The sequence below is a fragment of the Colletes gigas genome, unplaced genomic scaffold (assembly GCF_013123115.1).
Source record: "Colletes gigas isolate AHSC1104 unplaced genomic scaffold, ASM1312311v1 Colletes_gigas_Sc00104, whole genome shotgun sequence".
NCBI lineage: Eukaryota > Metazoa > Arthropoda > Insecta > Hymenoptera > Colletidae > Colletes > Colletes gigas.
In genome coordinates this window covers 10,036-22,814 of record NW_025106730.1, presented here as the reverse complement: position 1 = coordinate 22,814, position 12,779 = coordinate 10,036, and the positions used below count along the sequence as shown (strand labels likewise).

Genomic DNA, 12,779 nt, shown 5'->3' with positions numbered 1-12,779 from the left:
AAAATAAATAATTAGGTAAGTAAAAATAAAACAGATAAGATAGTCGATAATTAAAAAACAGTATTAGATAACAAAAAAGTCAATAAACAAATAAATAAGCATATATGTGTCAATAAATAAGTTAAATAAATAGATAATGAGGGGGCTGGAGGTTCAAGTGACAACCCTCAATCTACCCCAACAATTATTAAATAGTTTATTTCGCGGGTGTCGGGGGTGTAGCCACACGTAGGTCAAAGTTATTAACACTGGCTTCGCAAACGCGCGACGTCTTAGCCAGACTCGGGTCTAAAATAGACTGGGCGTCTTTCTTCTCACGTCCCCTGAATATATACAATTTCTTACCCTAATAGCAAAGGTAGAGAAAAAGAGACAGGACAGAAAGACGGAAAAACGAAACTGGAAAATACTCAGTGTAGGAAAAGTTTAGCGAAAGAGAGTCATAAAAGTCAAGAGGCTCGCCGGGCCCGGATCAGGGTGGTCCGAGGCCCAGGCGAAACCTTGAGCTTAAAAAAGCTTAAAACTATCCTTACATTCCATTCCCATTCATACTCTGGCAAGGGCGTAATGGCTATACAATGGCCGCTACATCACCCCCCTGCCAGTGATTGACCAATCACGAAACAAATATCCCATACAGTCAACCAAACATACAGACAAAAAACACAATATATACAGTACACATAAATAATTTGCACCCATACTATACAGGGTGTTCGGCCACCTCTAGCAAAAATTTTAATGAGCGATAGTAGAGGCCAAAATAAGACGAAAATCAAGAATACTAATTTGTTGATGGAGGCTTCGTTGCAAAGTTATTAACATTTAAAGTTCCGCCTGTAGAATGACAATCCGCTAAACAGCTGGTTCGCGCGGACGGTTGCGGCAGGCGAGTGCTAGTGGTTCTCACGCAGCATGAAAAATTCTGCTTACCGACATTATTGACAGCCTTAGATTTTTGTCCACTTATGGGAATGCGAACACTTTACGTTGAATAAGATTCAACCTGTCTTATGAAAATCCAGAAGGGCATATCAAAACTCGTCCGACGAGATTTTCACAGAGAAAGGGTGAATGCCAGTTCCGATACACAATGTTGTGAACAAAAATCACCCACATGCGATTATACACGCCCCACGATTGTCCGCAGTGTCCACAAGTATCCACAAATAATCCTTTCAGGCACTAACCACTATGCAATTAAATAAACACGTACCGCGATTATGTTATTCGTGAATGTCTACGTGTAAGTGTATCACGATTCTTCCGAGTTACTTACGAATAAAACTGTTATTAATTTTTCAAATACACTTCAATTTAAAAATGTAAAAAGGAATCGCAGGATAAATGAAATTTTCGCATCGATTTACGTTCACGGCGAAGAATGTAACAATACTAGCACAGACGAGATATATGAATAGACGTTTCACGTAATGTAATTTTTCGGCCGGAGTTTCTGGGGTCCCGGGACCCCATTACCATTTTCGTGTCACTCGCTACGTTATCAACAGATTCAGAAATTAACACAAGAGGAAGTGAGACAGAAAATAAAATTACATAAATTTTATTATTTTTTAACGGAATTAAAGCTGTAGGGTCTATCATTGGACATTAATCGATTAATTTCATTGGAGAAATCAATCGATTAAGAGTATTTAAAAATTTCAAGATTATTAAAATTCATAAGGATGTATTTCATTGATACGTACACCGCAAATTCTCTATTTTTTATTTTAAATTGTAATACATCATTTATTAAAAAAATAACTCGGCAGAAACGTATTTGCGACTCGAAATCAGTTTAATCAGATTGTGCATCGGGGCCCCGGAAACTCCTCATTCCTCGCTTTCGCACACTATGCTCAATTGCGTGTACGTGAGCTCGTTGAGTTTCGGAAGAGCCGAGAAGAACAGGCTGATACTCGCTTTCCTTCTCGCTCTTGCATCGCTGACGTCGTTTACATTTCTTGAAAGCAAGCCTGGCATCGCCAACCGTTCGAATCGTCAGTAAACGACAAAAGCCATCGTGACTGACAGACCTTACATTTCTCGAAATCGGACCTGGGCGCTTTTTGAAGATTCATTGACTTTCCATACGAAGCGACCATGCGTTATATACATATACATGTTATACATGCTAGGAACTATAAATTGTATAACTTTCGTTGTATATCTACTTTCTAATAACATGAGAAAATTTTAAAATATAAAAAAATGTAAGAATACTGTAGAATTTATGCAATGGAGAATTATTGAAAGAAAATGAGGTAATTATTTAGAAAAGGCCGGGTCTCACCGATTTCGATGATTTTTGAATATGTTGTAGAAATCAACATTTTGAACAACTTTTTCCTATACATATAACCGCCTCTCGGCCTTAGTTTCCAAGATTTTTCTTCAAAAAGATCGCTACTACTACAATGAATTCTGTCTATATGTACATATCTGTGGCTCTGTATTGCATCAGTCCACGATCGTTGCTTTTTTCTCTTGTTTGTATTAGTCGGCATGACAACCGACGACAAATAATGTATAATGTGTCGAGCTAAATCTACTTCTGCATTGTTGTCAAAGGTTCGAATATTCTGAAGTATGGAACTCGCCAAATACATTATGTAGGCTATTTAGGTGAATTCTTCTTCCGTCGACAATATCATGCTAATGATCTAATAATTAAATTTGTCGAAATAATGGCTGAAATCTTTCCCACTTCTGATAATATCAATAAAGAAAATTGAAATAGAAAATGAATGCGTGGCCGCCGTCAGGCGGCCGACTACACAAATCGAGTTTTTAAGCACAGCTGTTATACGCATTCATTGCCGGCCGCCTCGATGTATCTATAGAAACAATAAACAATCGGCGAGTCGTATACATACTGCAGATTTTTTGTCAACAATCGGCGAGTCGTATATACAGGGTGTTCGGCCACCTCTAGCAAAAATTTTAATGAGCGATAGTAGAGGCCAAAATAAGACGAAAATCAAGTATACTAATTTGTTGATGGAGGCTTCGTTACAAAGTTATTAACATTTAAAGTTCCGCCTGAATCATGGCAACCATCGAGCATATGCGTAAGCGTGGGAGGTCAGGAGACGATGTATTACAGGAACCGAGCTTACCGACTTATCGATCGCCTTTCGTGTCTGCGTCAACTCTCAGGACGGCGAACGTGGTACGTTGAATGAAATCCGACAGTCCCTCGTTTTTGCGTCAACTCCCAGGAAGGTAAACGCATATCGTCGAATAGGATTCAACCTGTCTTATGAACATCCAGAGGGGCATATCAATACTCGCCCGACAAGATGTTCACAGAGAGAGGGTGAATGCCTCTTTTAACACACACATTTTTTTCTGTATAAAAATCACCCACACACGAGCATACATGCATCGCGATTGTCCCGTCCGCGAATGCCACAAGTAAATACTTTTCGACGAGCACCACTATTCAATTAAATAATACACGCGCACCGCGATTGTCCCGTCCGCGAGTGTCCACGTGTCCACGTTTTCTCGTTCCGCGCCGCGCACTACACAACACAAACCGCATACCACACACTACACTGCACTACACAACACTACACAACACAACTTAATATAAACCGCGGATTTCGATTCCACGCACTATCGCGCAATAAAAAAGTAAAACTGGAAAAAAATGTATAATTAGTAAATCTGATTAATGACTGAATATTAATACAGATTGTAGAGTTCGAGAGCTATTGAATGTCCGTATTCGTTGGCGACTGCCTTCGAAATGAGTATACAATTTCTTACCCTAATAGCAAAGGTAGAGAAAAAGAGACAGGACAAAAAGACGGAAAAACGAAACTGGAAAATACTCAGTGTATAGAAAAGTTTAGCGAAAAAGAGTCATAAAAGTCAAGAGGCTCACCGGGCCCGGATCAGGGTGATCCGAGGCCCAGGCGAAACCTTGAAGGAAAACAGACGCCTCGCACGGCTCTGGTCGCCAAATGTTTAACAGGACGACCAGGCTCGCACGAGACCCTGGGAAAATGGAAAAATAGAAAGCTTAAAACTATCCTTACATTCCATTCCCATTCATACTCTGGCAAGGGTGTAGTGGCTATACAATGGCCGCTACAGTCCGTATTCGTTGGCGACTGCCTTCGAAATGAGAAAGGACAAACGATGACGAGTGGCGAGAAAAGCAGACACATTATTAAAGTGCCGAACGCGCGGCCTACGAAGCATACATTGTAACAATTTCCAATAACAAATATTAAGTAAAAAGAAATATTTATGATCGGGGAGTTTTAAAACGTGTATTTCTGTAAACAAAATTCTGGACATTTTTTTCCATTATCGTACTTATGCCTACATAAGTCGGAAAGTAAAAATGTCGGGGCTTTACAATGTATGCTTCGTAGGCCCCGCGTTCGACACTTTAATAATGTGTCTGCTTTTCTCGCCACTCGTCATCGTTTGTCTTTTCTCATTTCGAAGGCAGTCGCCAACGAATACGGACATTCAATAGCTCTCGAACTCTACAATCTGAATTAATATTCAGTCATTAATCAGATTTACTAATTATAAATTTTTTTCCAGTTTTACTTTTTTATTGCGCGATAGTGCGTGGAATCGAAATCCGCGGTTTATATTAAGTTGTGTTGTGTAGTGTTGTGTAGTGCAGTGTAGTGTGTGGTATGCGGTTTGTGTTGTGTAGTGCGCGGCGCGGAACGAGAAAACGTGGACACGTGGACACTCGCGGACGGGACAATCGCGGTGCGCGTGTATTATTTAATTGCATAGTGGTGCTCGTCGAAAAGTATTTACTTGTGGACACTCGCGGTCGGGACAATCGTGGTGCACATACACGTGGACATTCGCGGACGGGACAATCGCGATGCGTGTATGCTTGCGTGTGGGTGATTTTTATACAAAAAAAAATGTGTGTGTTAAAAGAGGCATTCACCCTCTCTCTGTGAACATCTTGTCGGGCGAGTATTGATATGCCCCTCTGGATGTTCATAAGACAGGTTGAATCCTATTCGACGATATGCGTTCACCTTCCTGGGAGTTGACGCAAAAACGAGGGGCTGTCGGATTTCATTCAACGTACCACGTTCGCCGTCCTGAGAGTTGACGCAGACACGAAAGGCGATCGATAAGTAGGTAAGCTCGGTTCCTGTAATACATCGTCTCCTGACCTCTCACGCTTACGCATATGCTCGATGGTTGCCATGATTCAGGCGGAACTTTAAATGTTAATAACTTTGTAACGAAGCCTCCATCAACAAATTAGTATACTTGATTTTCGTCTTATTTTGCCTCTACTATCGCTCATTAAAATGTTTGCTAGAGGTGGCCGAACACCCTGTATATAACAGGCACGTAAGTGTAGATAGAATTCATTGTAGTAACAGCGATATTTGTGAAGAAAAATCTCGGAAACTAAGGCCGAGCGGTGGTTATATGTATAGGAAAAAGTTGCTCAAGATGTTGATTTCTACAACATATTCAAAAATCATCGAAATCTTTGAGACCCGACCTTTCCTAAATGTTACATGGTAACAATATTAATTATAAAGGGACCCATGTACGCCCGTCTTGAGGTCCAAAGAAACAGTGCCGTGTGCAACTGATTCGGGCTGGGTGCAAAATCGATCGACTGCACGTGTCGCGGAATGTTCTCGGTCCTCGTGGGACGAGCCGAGAACTTTTGCACCCGGCGCGAGGGACAACCAAAAGACGATCGGAACCAGGACTATATAGTACAGGGCCCCGATCGCCGACCAGCAGTCTTAACAAGTAACTCAAGAGACACGGAACAAAAAAAAGACCGCACTGTATAGATTAATAAATTTCAACATAGTTAATTGCCTTTCAATACTTGCACCAACCACAAATATTTAAGCGGTATTAAGTTACCGCTTAAAGCGTATCACCGATCCAATAAGTTAAGTGTACGCGTTGAACATGGTCCTTCGAGCCGGATTCTTTATTACTATAGTAAAGATTCTAAACATTGAAGAATATATTGGTGCAAGTGCAGTTAATTATAAGAACACTCAATAAACAATCTATCGGTGCTTAGCGCAGTGCATTGAACTACACAACAAAATCAGTAAGATTGTATTCTGAGCGGACAATCCATTCGGAGAGCAGCCGTCGGAGTATTGTTATTAAACAATCATATTCAACAATCTTACAACACGTGCTGAGCGGACAACCCATTCGGAGAGCAGACGTCGGAGTATTTGTTGGTGAACAATCAGTTCAACAACACATTCATCATCAACTTACGTAACGGACATCATTGAGAAGCAGCCACGAGAGCAGCGACGGAACGTGGGATTTCATTCACCTGGACAATCAGTTCAACATTCATCGAGTCGACATATCATCATCTAATAATTCAACAAGGAAGAAAGTAACAGCGCCATTGCAGAAGTCAACGCTCGAGTAAGCTCAAAAATCTCCATTCAATCAATCCTTATCTATAACATCCATTATAATTCAACCGATTCGATTTCGATTATTCTTTTGAAAAATGGCGTTGTCAGAAAATTTAAAAACATTAATTAAAACTCGAACAGCTATTAAAGCAAACGTTACGCGGTTAATAACATATTTCAATGCCCACCCGGATTCGGAAATGGACGAAATTCAGAACCGCAAAGCAAAATTAGAAGAAGCCTACGAAGCCTTCTCAAAAGCTCAATTACAAATTGAAATTGTAGCAGAGAAAGAAAATCAAACAAATATGGATCATGAAACTCAACGATCGCAGTTTGATGATCAATATTTTGCGTGCGCTAAATTAATAAGTATGCGACTTCGCGAAATCAATTCAGTGGCCCTGCCGGTAGCTAGCACATCAAATTTAGCTTCGCATTCTGCTTCGCCGATAACTATAAAACAAACCAACAATCTTCTGCCAAAAATAGAGATCCGTCCCTTTGATGGAAATCTTGTGAATTGGTACAGTTTTCATGACACTTTCAAAAATTTAGTGCATGATAATGATGAGTTGATACCAGTTCACAAATTCTATTTATTGCAAAATGCACTTCAAGGCCCATTAACTTCAATAACGGAAAATTTAAATGCTTCGGAAGAAAATTATTTGGTGGCTTGGAATATTTTAAAACAAAGATGCAACAAACCGCGCCAGATCATTCAAACTCACTTACAATTGTTATTGGAACTTCCAGAAGTTTATCGCGAAACTCCTGCCAATCTACGTTCTTTGGTAGAAAAGGCACAGGTTCACATAAACGCTTTAAAGGCTTTAAATCAACCGGTTGATCAGTGGGATGCGTTACTCGTTTACGTAATAATCAAGAAATTGGATAAGGGCACGCGTCGAGCGTGGGAACGTACGTTAGAGGACGAGGAAATGCCGGCTTTTCAACAATTATTAAAGTTTCTCGGCAAACAAGCACGGGGTGATGAACTCGACACAATTTCCTTTGACGCGAATAAATCAAACACACAACATAACAATTACAATTCAAAAATGCCATATAAAAAACGAGCTAATCATATTCAATCGCACGTAGGTACACAAGTGCAGATTCAATGCCCTATCTGCGGTCAAAATCATACAATCTACACATGTAGTAAATTTTTACAAACAAATGAAAAAGGACGTTTCGAATTAGCTCGAAAGGCAAAACTTTGTCTAAATTGCTTAAAAAATAATCATCAAACAAGCAAATGCTATCTTAGTGGTTGTAAGAAATGCAATTACAAGCATAATACGCTTTTGCATTTTAACGAAACACACAAGGCGCGTAATCAGAATTCCATAAACAACACTGTCGAATCAAACATTCAGAATAGAGAAGAACAACCACCAGTAAATCTAGTGGTATCATCCGAGTCGGAAGTATTGTTAGGAACAGCCTACATTAAGATTTTGGATAAGGACAAGAATGAATTTCCGTGTAGAGTACTTTTAGACGGAGGTTCACAAACGCATTTTATAACGGAAAGGTTAGCTGATCGTTTAAGATTAGATAAAACGAGAATAGACTCACCATTTTCAGGTTTAGGGCAAAATCTAACTAAGGCACAATATACGGTCAAAACAACTATTAAATCTCGAACAACTCCATTTTCATGCGATTTAACCTTAGTAGCTTTACCTAACATAACTGGTTTATTGCCTTATCGAAAAATTGACAAGGATAATTTATTTATTCCTAAAAATATTGCGTTAGCTGACCCGAATTTCCATAAATCTGCCGAGATTGATGCTTTACTCGGCAACACTCTATTTTATCAATTGTTAAGTGTAGGTCAAATTAAATTGTGCAATAATTCAGTAATATTGCAAAAAACTCGACTTGGATGGATTGTAACAGGAGAAGTTAATCTTTACAATAACCAGTCAAACAAGACGAAAACATGTCTTTTGACAACTACCCTTGAAAAACAACTAAGTCAATTTTGGGAGATCGAAGAATTGCCTAATAAAAAACACCTTTCTAGCGAAGAGTTAGCATGTGAAACACATTTTATACAAAATATTGATCGGAATTCGAACGGAAGATATACGGTACGATTGCCATTTAATGAGAAAAGGGATGGTATCGGAGAATCACATAGGATGGCTTTAAAACGTTTTTATTCTCTAGAAAAACGGTTAGAATCGAGTCCAGAATTAAAAAAACAATATAGTGCATTCTTAAAGGAGTATATAGAGTTGAAACATATGACTGACATAACCAATACAGATGATCTACACATAGGTTATTATTTACCGCATCATGCGGTAATAAAGGAATCAAGCGCGACCACAAAAATTCGAGTAGTCTTTGATGGATCTGCAAAAACATCATCCACTCTTTCACTAAACGATACATTAATGCAGGGTCCTACAATTCAAGACGACCTGATTTCTATAATTATGCGTTTTCGTACTCATCAATTTGTATTAACAGCCGACATTGAAAAAATGTTTCGGCAAATTCAAGTACACCCAGATGATGCAAAATTCCAAAAAATCTTTTGGCGTGAAAATAAACATGAACCCATCAAAACTTACGCCTTAAACACGGTCACTTATGGGACTACTTCAGCTCCATTTCTCGCGGTTCGTTGTTTAAAACAATTAATAAAAGACGAAGGACATAAATATCCATTAGCTGCAGCAATACTTGATCGTGATTTTTATGTCGATGATCTGCTCACTGGAACAAATGATCTGAATCAAGCCCGGCTTTTAATAGATCAGTTAATTAAATTACTAAATTCAGGAGGTTTTAATTTACGCCAGTGGCTGTCAAATGAGCCAAAGCTTTTAAAGGAACTAAAGAATTCCTCTACATCTCAGCTCGTATGTTTAGACGCCAATGAAACAAAAAAGGTTCTCGGAATACAGTGGGATCCAGATACTGATACTATTAGTTATAACGTAAAACCCTTTGCTGAACAAAGAACGATTTCGAAAAGAACAATTCTGTCCGAAATTGCCCAGCTTTTCGATCCTTTGGGTTTATTAGGGCCCGTAATAATTCAGGCTAAACTAATTATGCAGGAACTATGGAAAGCAAACCTAATTTGGGACGAATCAATTCCACAGTCGTTACATACTGAATGGGTCAATTTTAAAAGGCAGTTACCAATACTAAATAATTTCTCAGTGCTTCGTAAGGTTATATTAAATAATTCAGTAGAATTACATTTACATGGCTTTTGTGACGCCAGTGAAAGGGGCTATGGTGCCTGTATTTATCTAAGATCCACTGATAACTTTAATAATCATTTCGTAGGGCTATTATGCGCAAAGTCACGCGTCGCTCCTATCAAAACAATCTCTATACCTAGGTTAGAACTGTGTGCTGCCAAATTATTAGCAAATTTGTATAAATCCGTAGCAGACGCATTACACCTACAATTCAGCAAAACTAATTTTTATTCTGACTCAAGTATCACACTAAATTGGCTTAAAACATCACCTCATACTTTGAAAACTTTTGAAGCAAACCGTGTCTCTGAAATTCAAACGCTCACTGATAAGAATAATTGGTATCACATATCAACACACGATAATCCTGCTGATTATATTTCTCGCGGTCAAACTCCTTCAGAGTTTATTCAAAATACATGCTGGATTAACGGACCTATGTGGCTTTCTAAGGATGAATCTCTTTGGAAAATCACGAAAATATCAACGAACCATAACATAGAACAACAACACAATGTGACGTTGATTACTACAGAACAAAATTATAACAATATAAAACAAAAAAAAGGGGATAATATTCATAATGATACCTTCGAACGATTCTCATCTATTATTACTTTGAATCGTTTTGTTGCTCTTTGTCGCCGAGCAATTAAAAATAAAAGGTCAAACAATAAAATCAAGGGTGAATTCACAGTAAAAGAGTTACAAGATGCACATTTACAAGTAATAAAGGTAATTCAAGAAAGGGAATTCCAACAGGAATTCCAATGTTTAACAAAGGGCAATGAATTAAATAAACATAGCAAGTTGCTGAGATTGAATCCTTTTATCGATGAATTCGGAGTTCTTCGCGTAGGCGGTAGGTTGACCAATGCCAATATAAATTATTCACACAAGCATCCAATTTTATTACCCAGAAGCAATCATGTGACTGATATAATAATACGACATGCACATACAAAACATTGGCATCCAGGAGTGCAAAATACATTAGCAATTGTAAGACAACATTATTGGCCTATTGACGGCAAAAATAGAACTCGATATATCATACATAAATGCATTGCATGTTACAAGGTAAATCCTAAGCCACCAAACTATTTAATGGGTCCACTACCTAAAAATCGGTTAATACAAACTCGACCTTTCGAAAATACTGGACTAGATTACTGTGGTCCGTTTTTTATAAAGGAGAAGAAATTTAGAAATAAAATAAAATTAAAATCATATGTAGTTGTATTTGTTTGCTTTTCAACCAAGGCTATACATTTAGAATTAGTTACAGATTTAACTACTGAGACATGCATAGCAGCAATTAAACGGTTTTTCGCTCGCAGGGGCAAATCAAAAAATCTTTATTCCGATAACGCAACAAATTTTGTAGGAGCAAAGAATGAACTGTTAAATGTCAGGGCACTATTATTATCTGCAAATCATAATGATAGAATTATGTACAAATTAGCAAATGAAGGAGTTAACTGGCATTTTTCACCACCGCGTTCACCTCACTTTGGAGGCTTATGGGAGGCAGGTGTAAAACAATTCAAGCACCATTTATATCGTACCGTTGGCGACTCATTGTTCACATACGAACAGCTTAATACATTTATAATCGAAATTGAATCAATCTTAAATTCCCGTCCTCTAATTCCATTATCCTCTGATCCTAATGATATGTCGGTCCTTACCCCAGCTCATTTTTTGATTGGAGATTCTTTAATGAGCATACCAGAACACCACTTTCAAGATATACCAGCAAACAGATTGTCATTGTGGCAACACATTGGGAAGGTGAAACAACATTTTTGGAACAGATGGTATAAAGAGTACTTTAATGAATTACTGCTGCGTAGTAAGTGGCGCAAAGGTGATCCTGAAAAAATAAAAATTGGAACACTTGTTATGATGAAAGAAGAGAATGTCCCACCTATGCACTGGAGCATGGGTCGCATCATAACTACTCATCCTGGCAAAGACAAAATCGTTCGTGTGGCAACCGTGAAAACAAGTCGCGGAACGTATAAACGATGTATAAAGAATCTATGCCCCTTACCGATTGATATTCCTGTAGAAGATTAATTACTATCTTATTCATGTCTTTGTTATTGTATTACTAGTTCTAGTAACCATTTATAATCATTTATGATTGCATTAATTAACTATTAATTAGTCATAATCTCATTATTAATCATTATGCTAATCATTACACATGTTAATTGTTTAAGAATCAGATTCGTGCTCATTACTTTAACTAACTACTTCAATTTGAACGCGGATCGTTCAAGGCGGGCAGCATGTTACATGGTAACAATATTAATTATAAAGGGACCCATGTACGCCCGTCTTGAGGTCCAAAGAAACAGTGCCGTGTGCAACTGATTCGGGCTGGGTGCAAAATCGATCGACTGCACGTGTCGCGGAATGTTCTCGGTCCTCGTGGGACGAGCCGAGAACTTTTGCACCCGGCGCGAGGGACAACCAAAAGACGATCGGAACCAGGACTATATAGTACAGGGCCCCGATCGCCGACCAGCAGTCTTAACAAGTAACTCAAGAGACACGGAACAAAAAAAAGACCGCACTGTATAGATTAATAAATTTCAACATAGTTAATTGCCTTTCAATACTTGCACCAACCACAAATATTTAAGCGGTATTAAGTTACCGCTTAAAGCGTATCACCGATCCAATAAGTTAAGTGTACGCGTTGAACACTAAATAATTACCGAAAATGAATTGATTATATACATATGTTTATATCGGACACATCCCTCGTCATTCGATAGCTTATCCAAAACAAACTCTGTATGCAAATTTTTAACTTGAAATCTCGACCGTGGGGGTAATAATGTCGTGAAAACGAAAATCATGTTTTTGTACAATTTCTGTTGACCTATTAAGTAAAAAAATGTAAAACAATACAGAGACATTTCTTGTACCGGGGCACATATTTTAGGAGATTTTCAGATTTTTTGATTGAAGAACTAGGTAGTAAAAAATAAAAAATGTCGAAAAATGCCGATTACGTATTGAAGAAGGTCCGGAATTACTTTTATACTTTTATAGTAAACAGGTATTGTTGTTACTATTATTCTCAATTTTTTTCAGATTTTTCATT

General features: G+C 38.2%; 1 protein-coding gene across 1 annotated transcript; it reads left to right on the top strand.

The window, feature by feature from the left end:
- The first annotated feature begins 6,619 nt into the window (after positions 1-6,619).
- LOC122404113 lies at positions 6,620-11,740 on the top strand. The gene is made up of 2 exons (XM_043408013.1): positions 6,620-7,040; positions 7,179-11,740. The coding sequence occupies exons 1-2, from the start codon at positions 6,620-6,622 to the stop codon at positions 11,738-11,740; spliced, it is 4,983 nt and encodes a 1,660-aa protein (XP_043263948.1).
- The last annotated feature ends 1,039 nt before the right edge of the window (positions 11,741-12,779 follow it).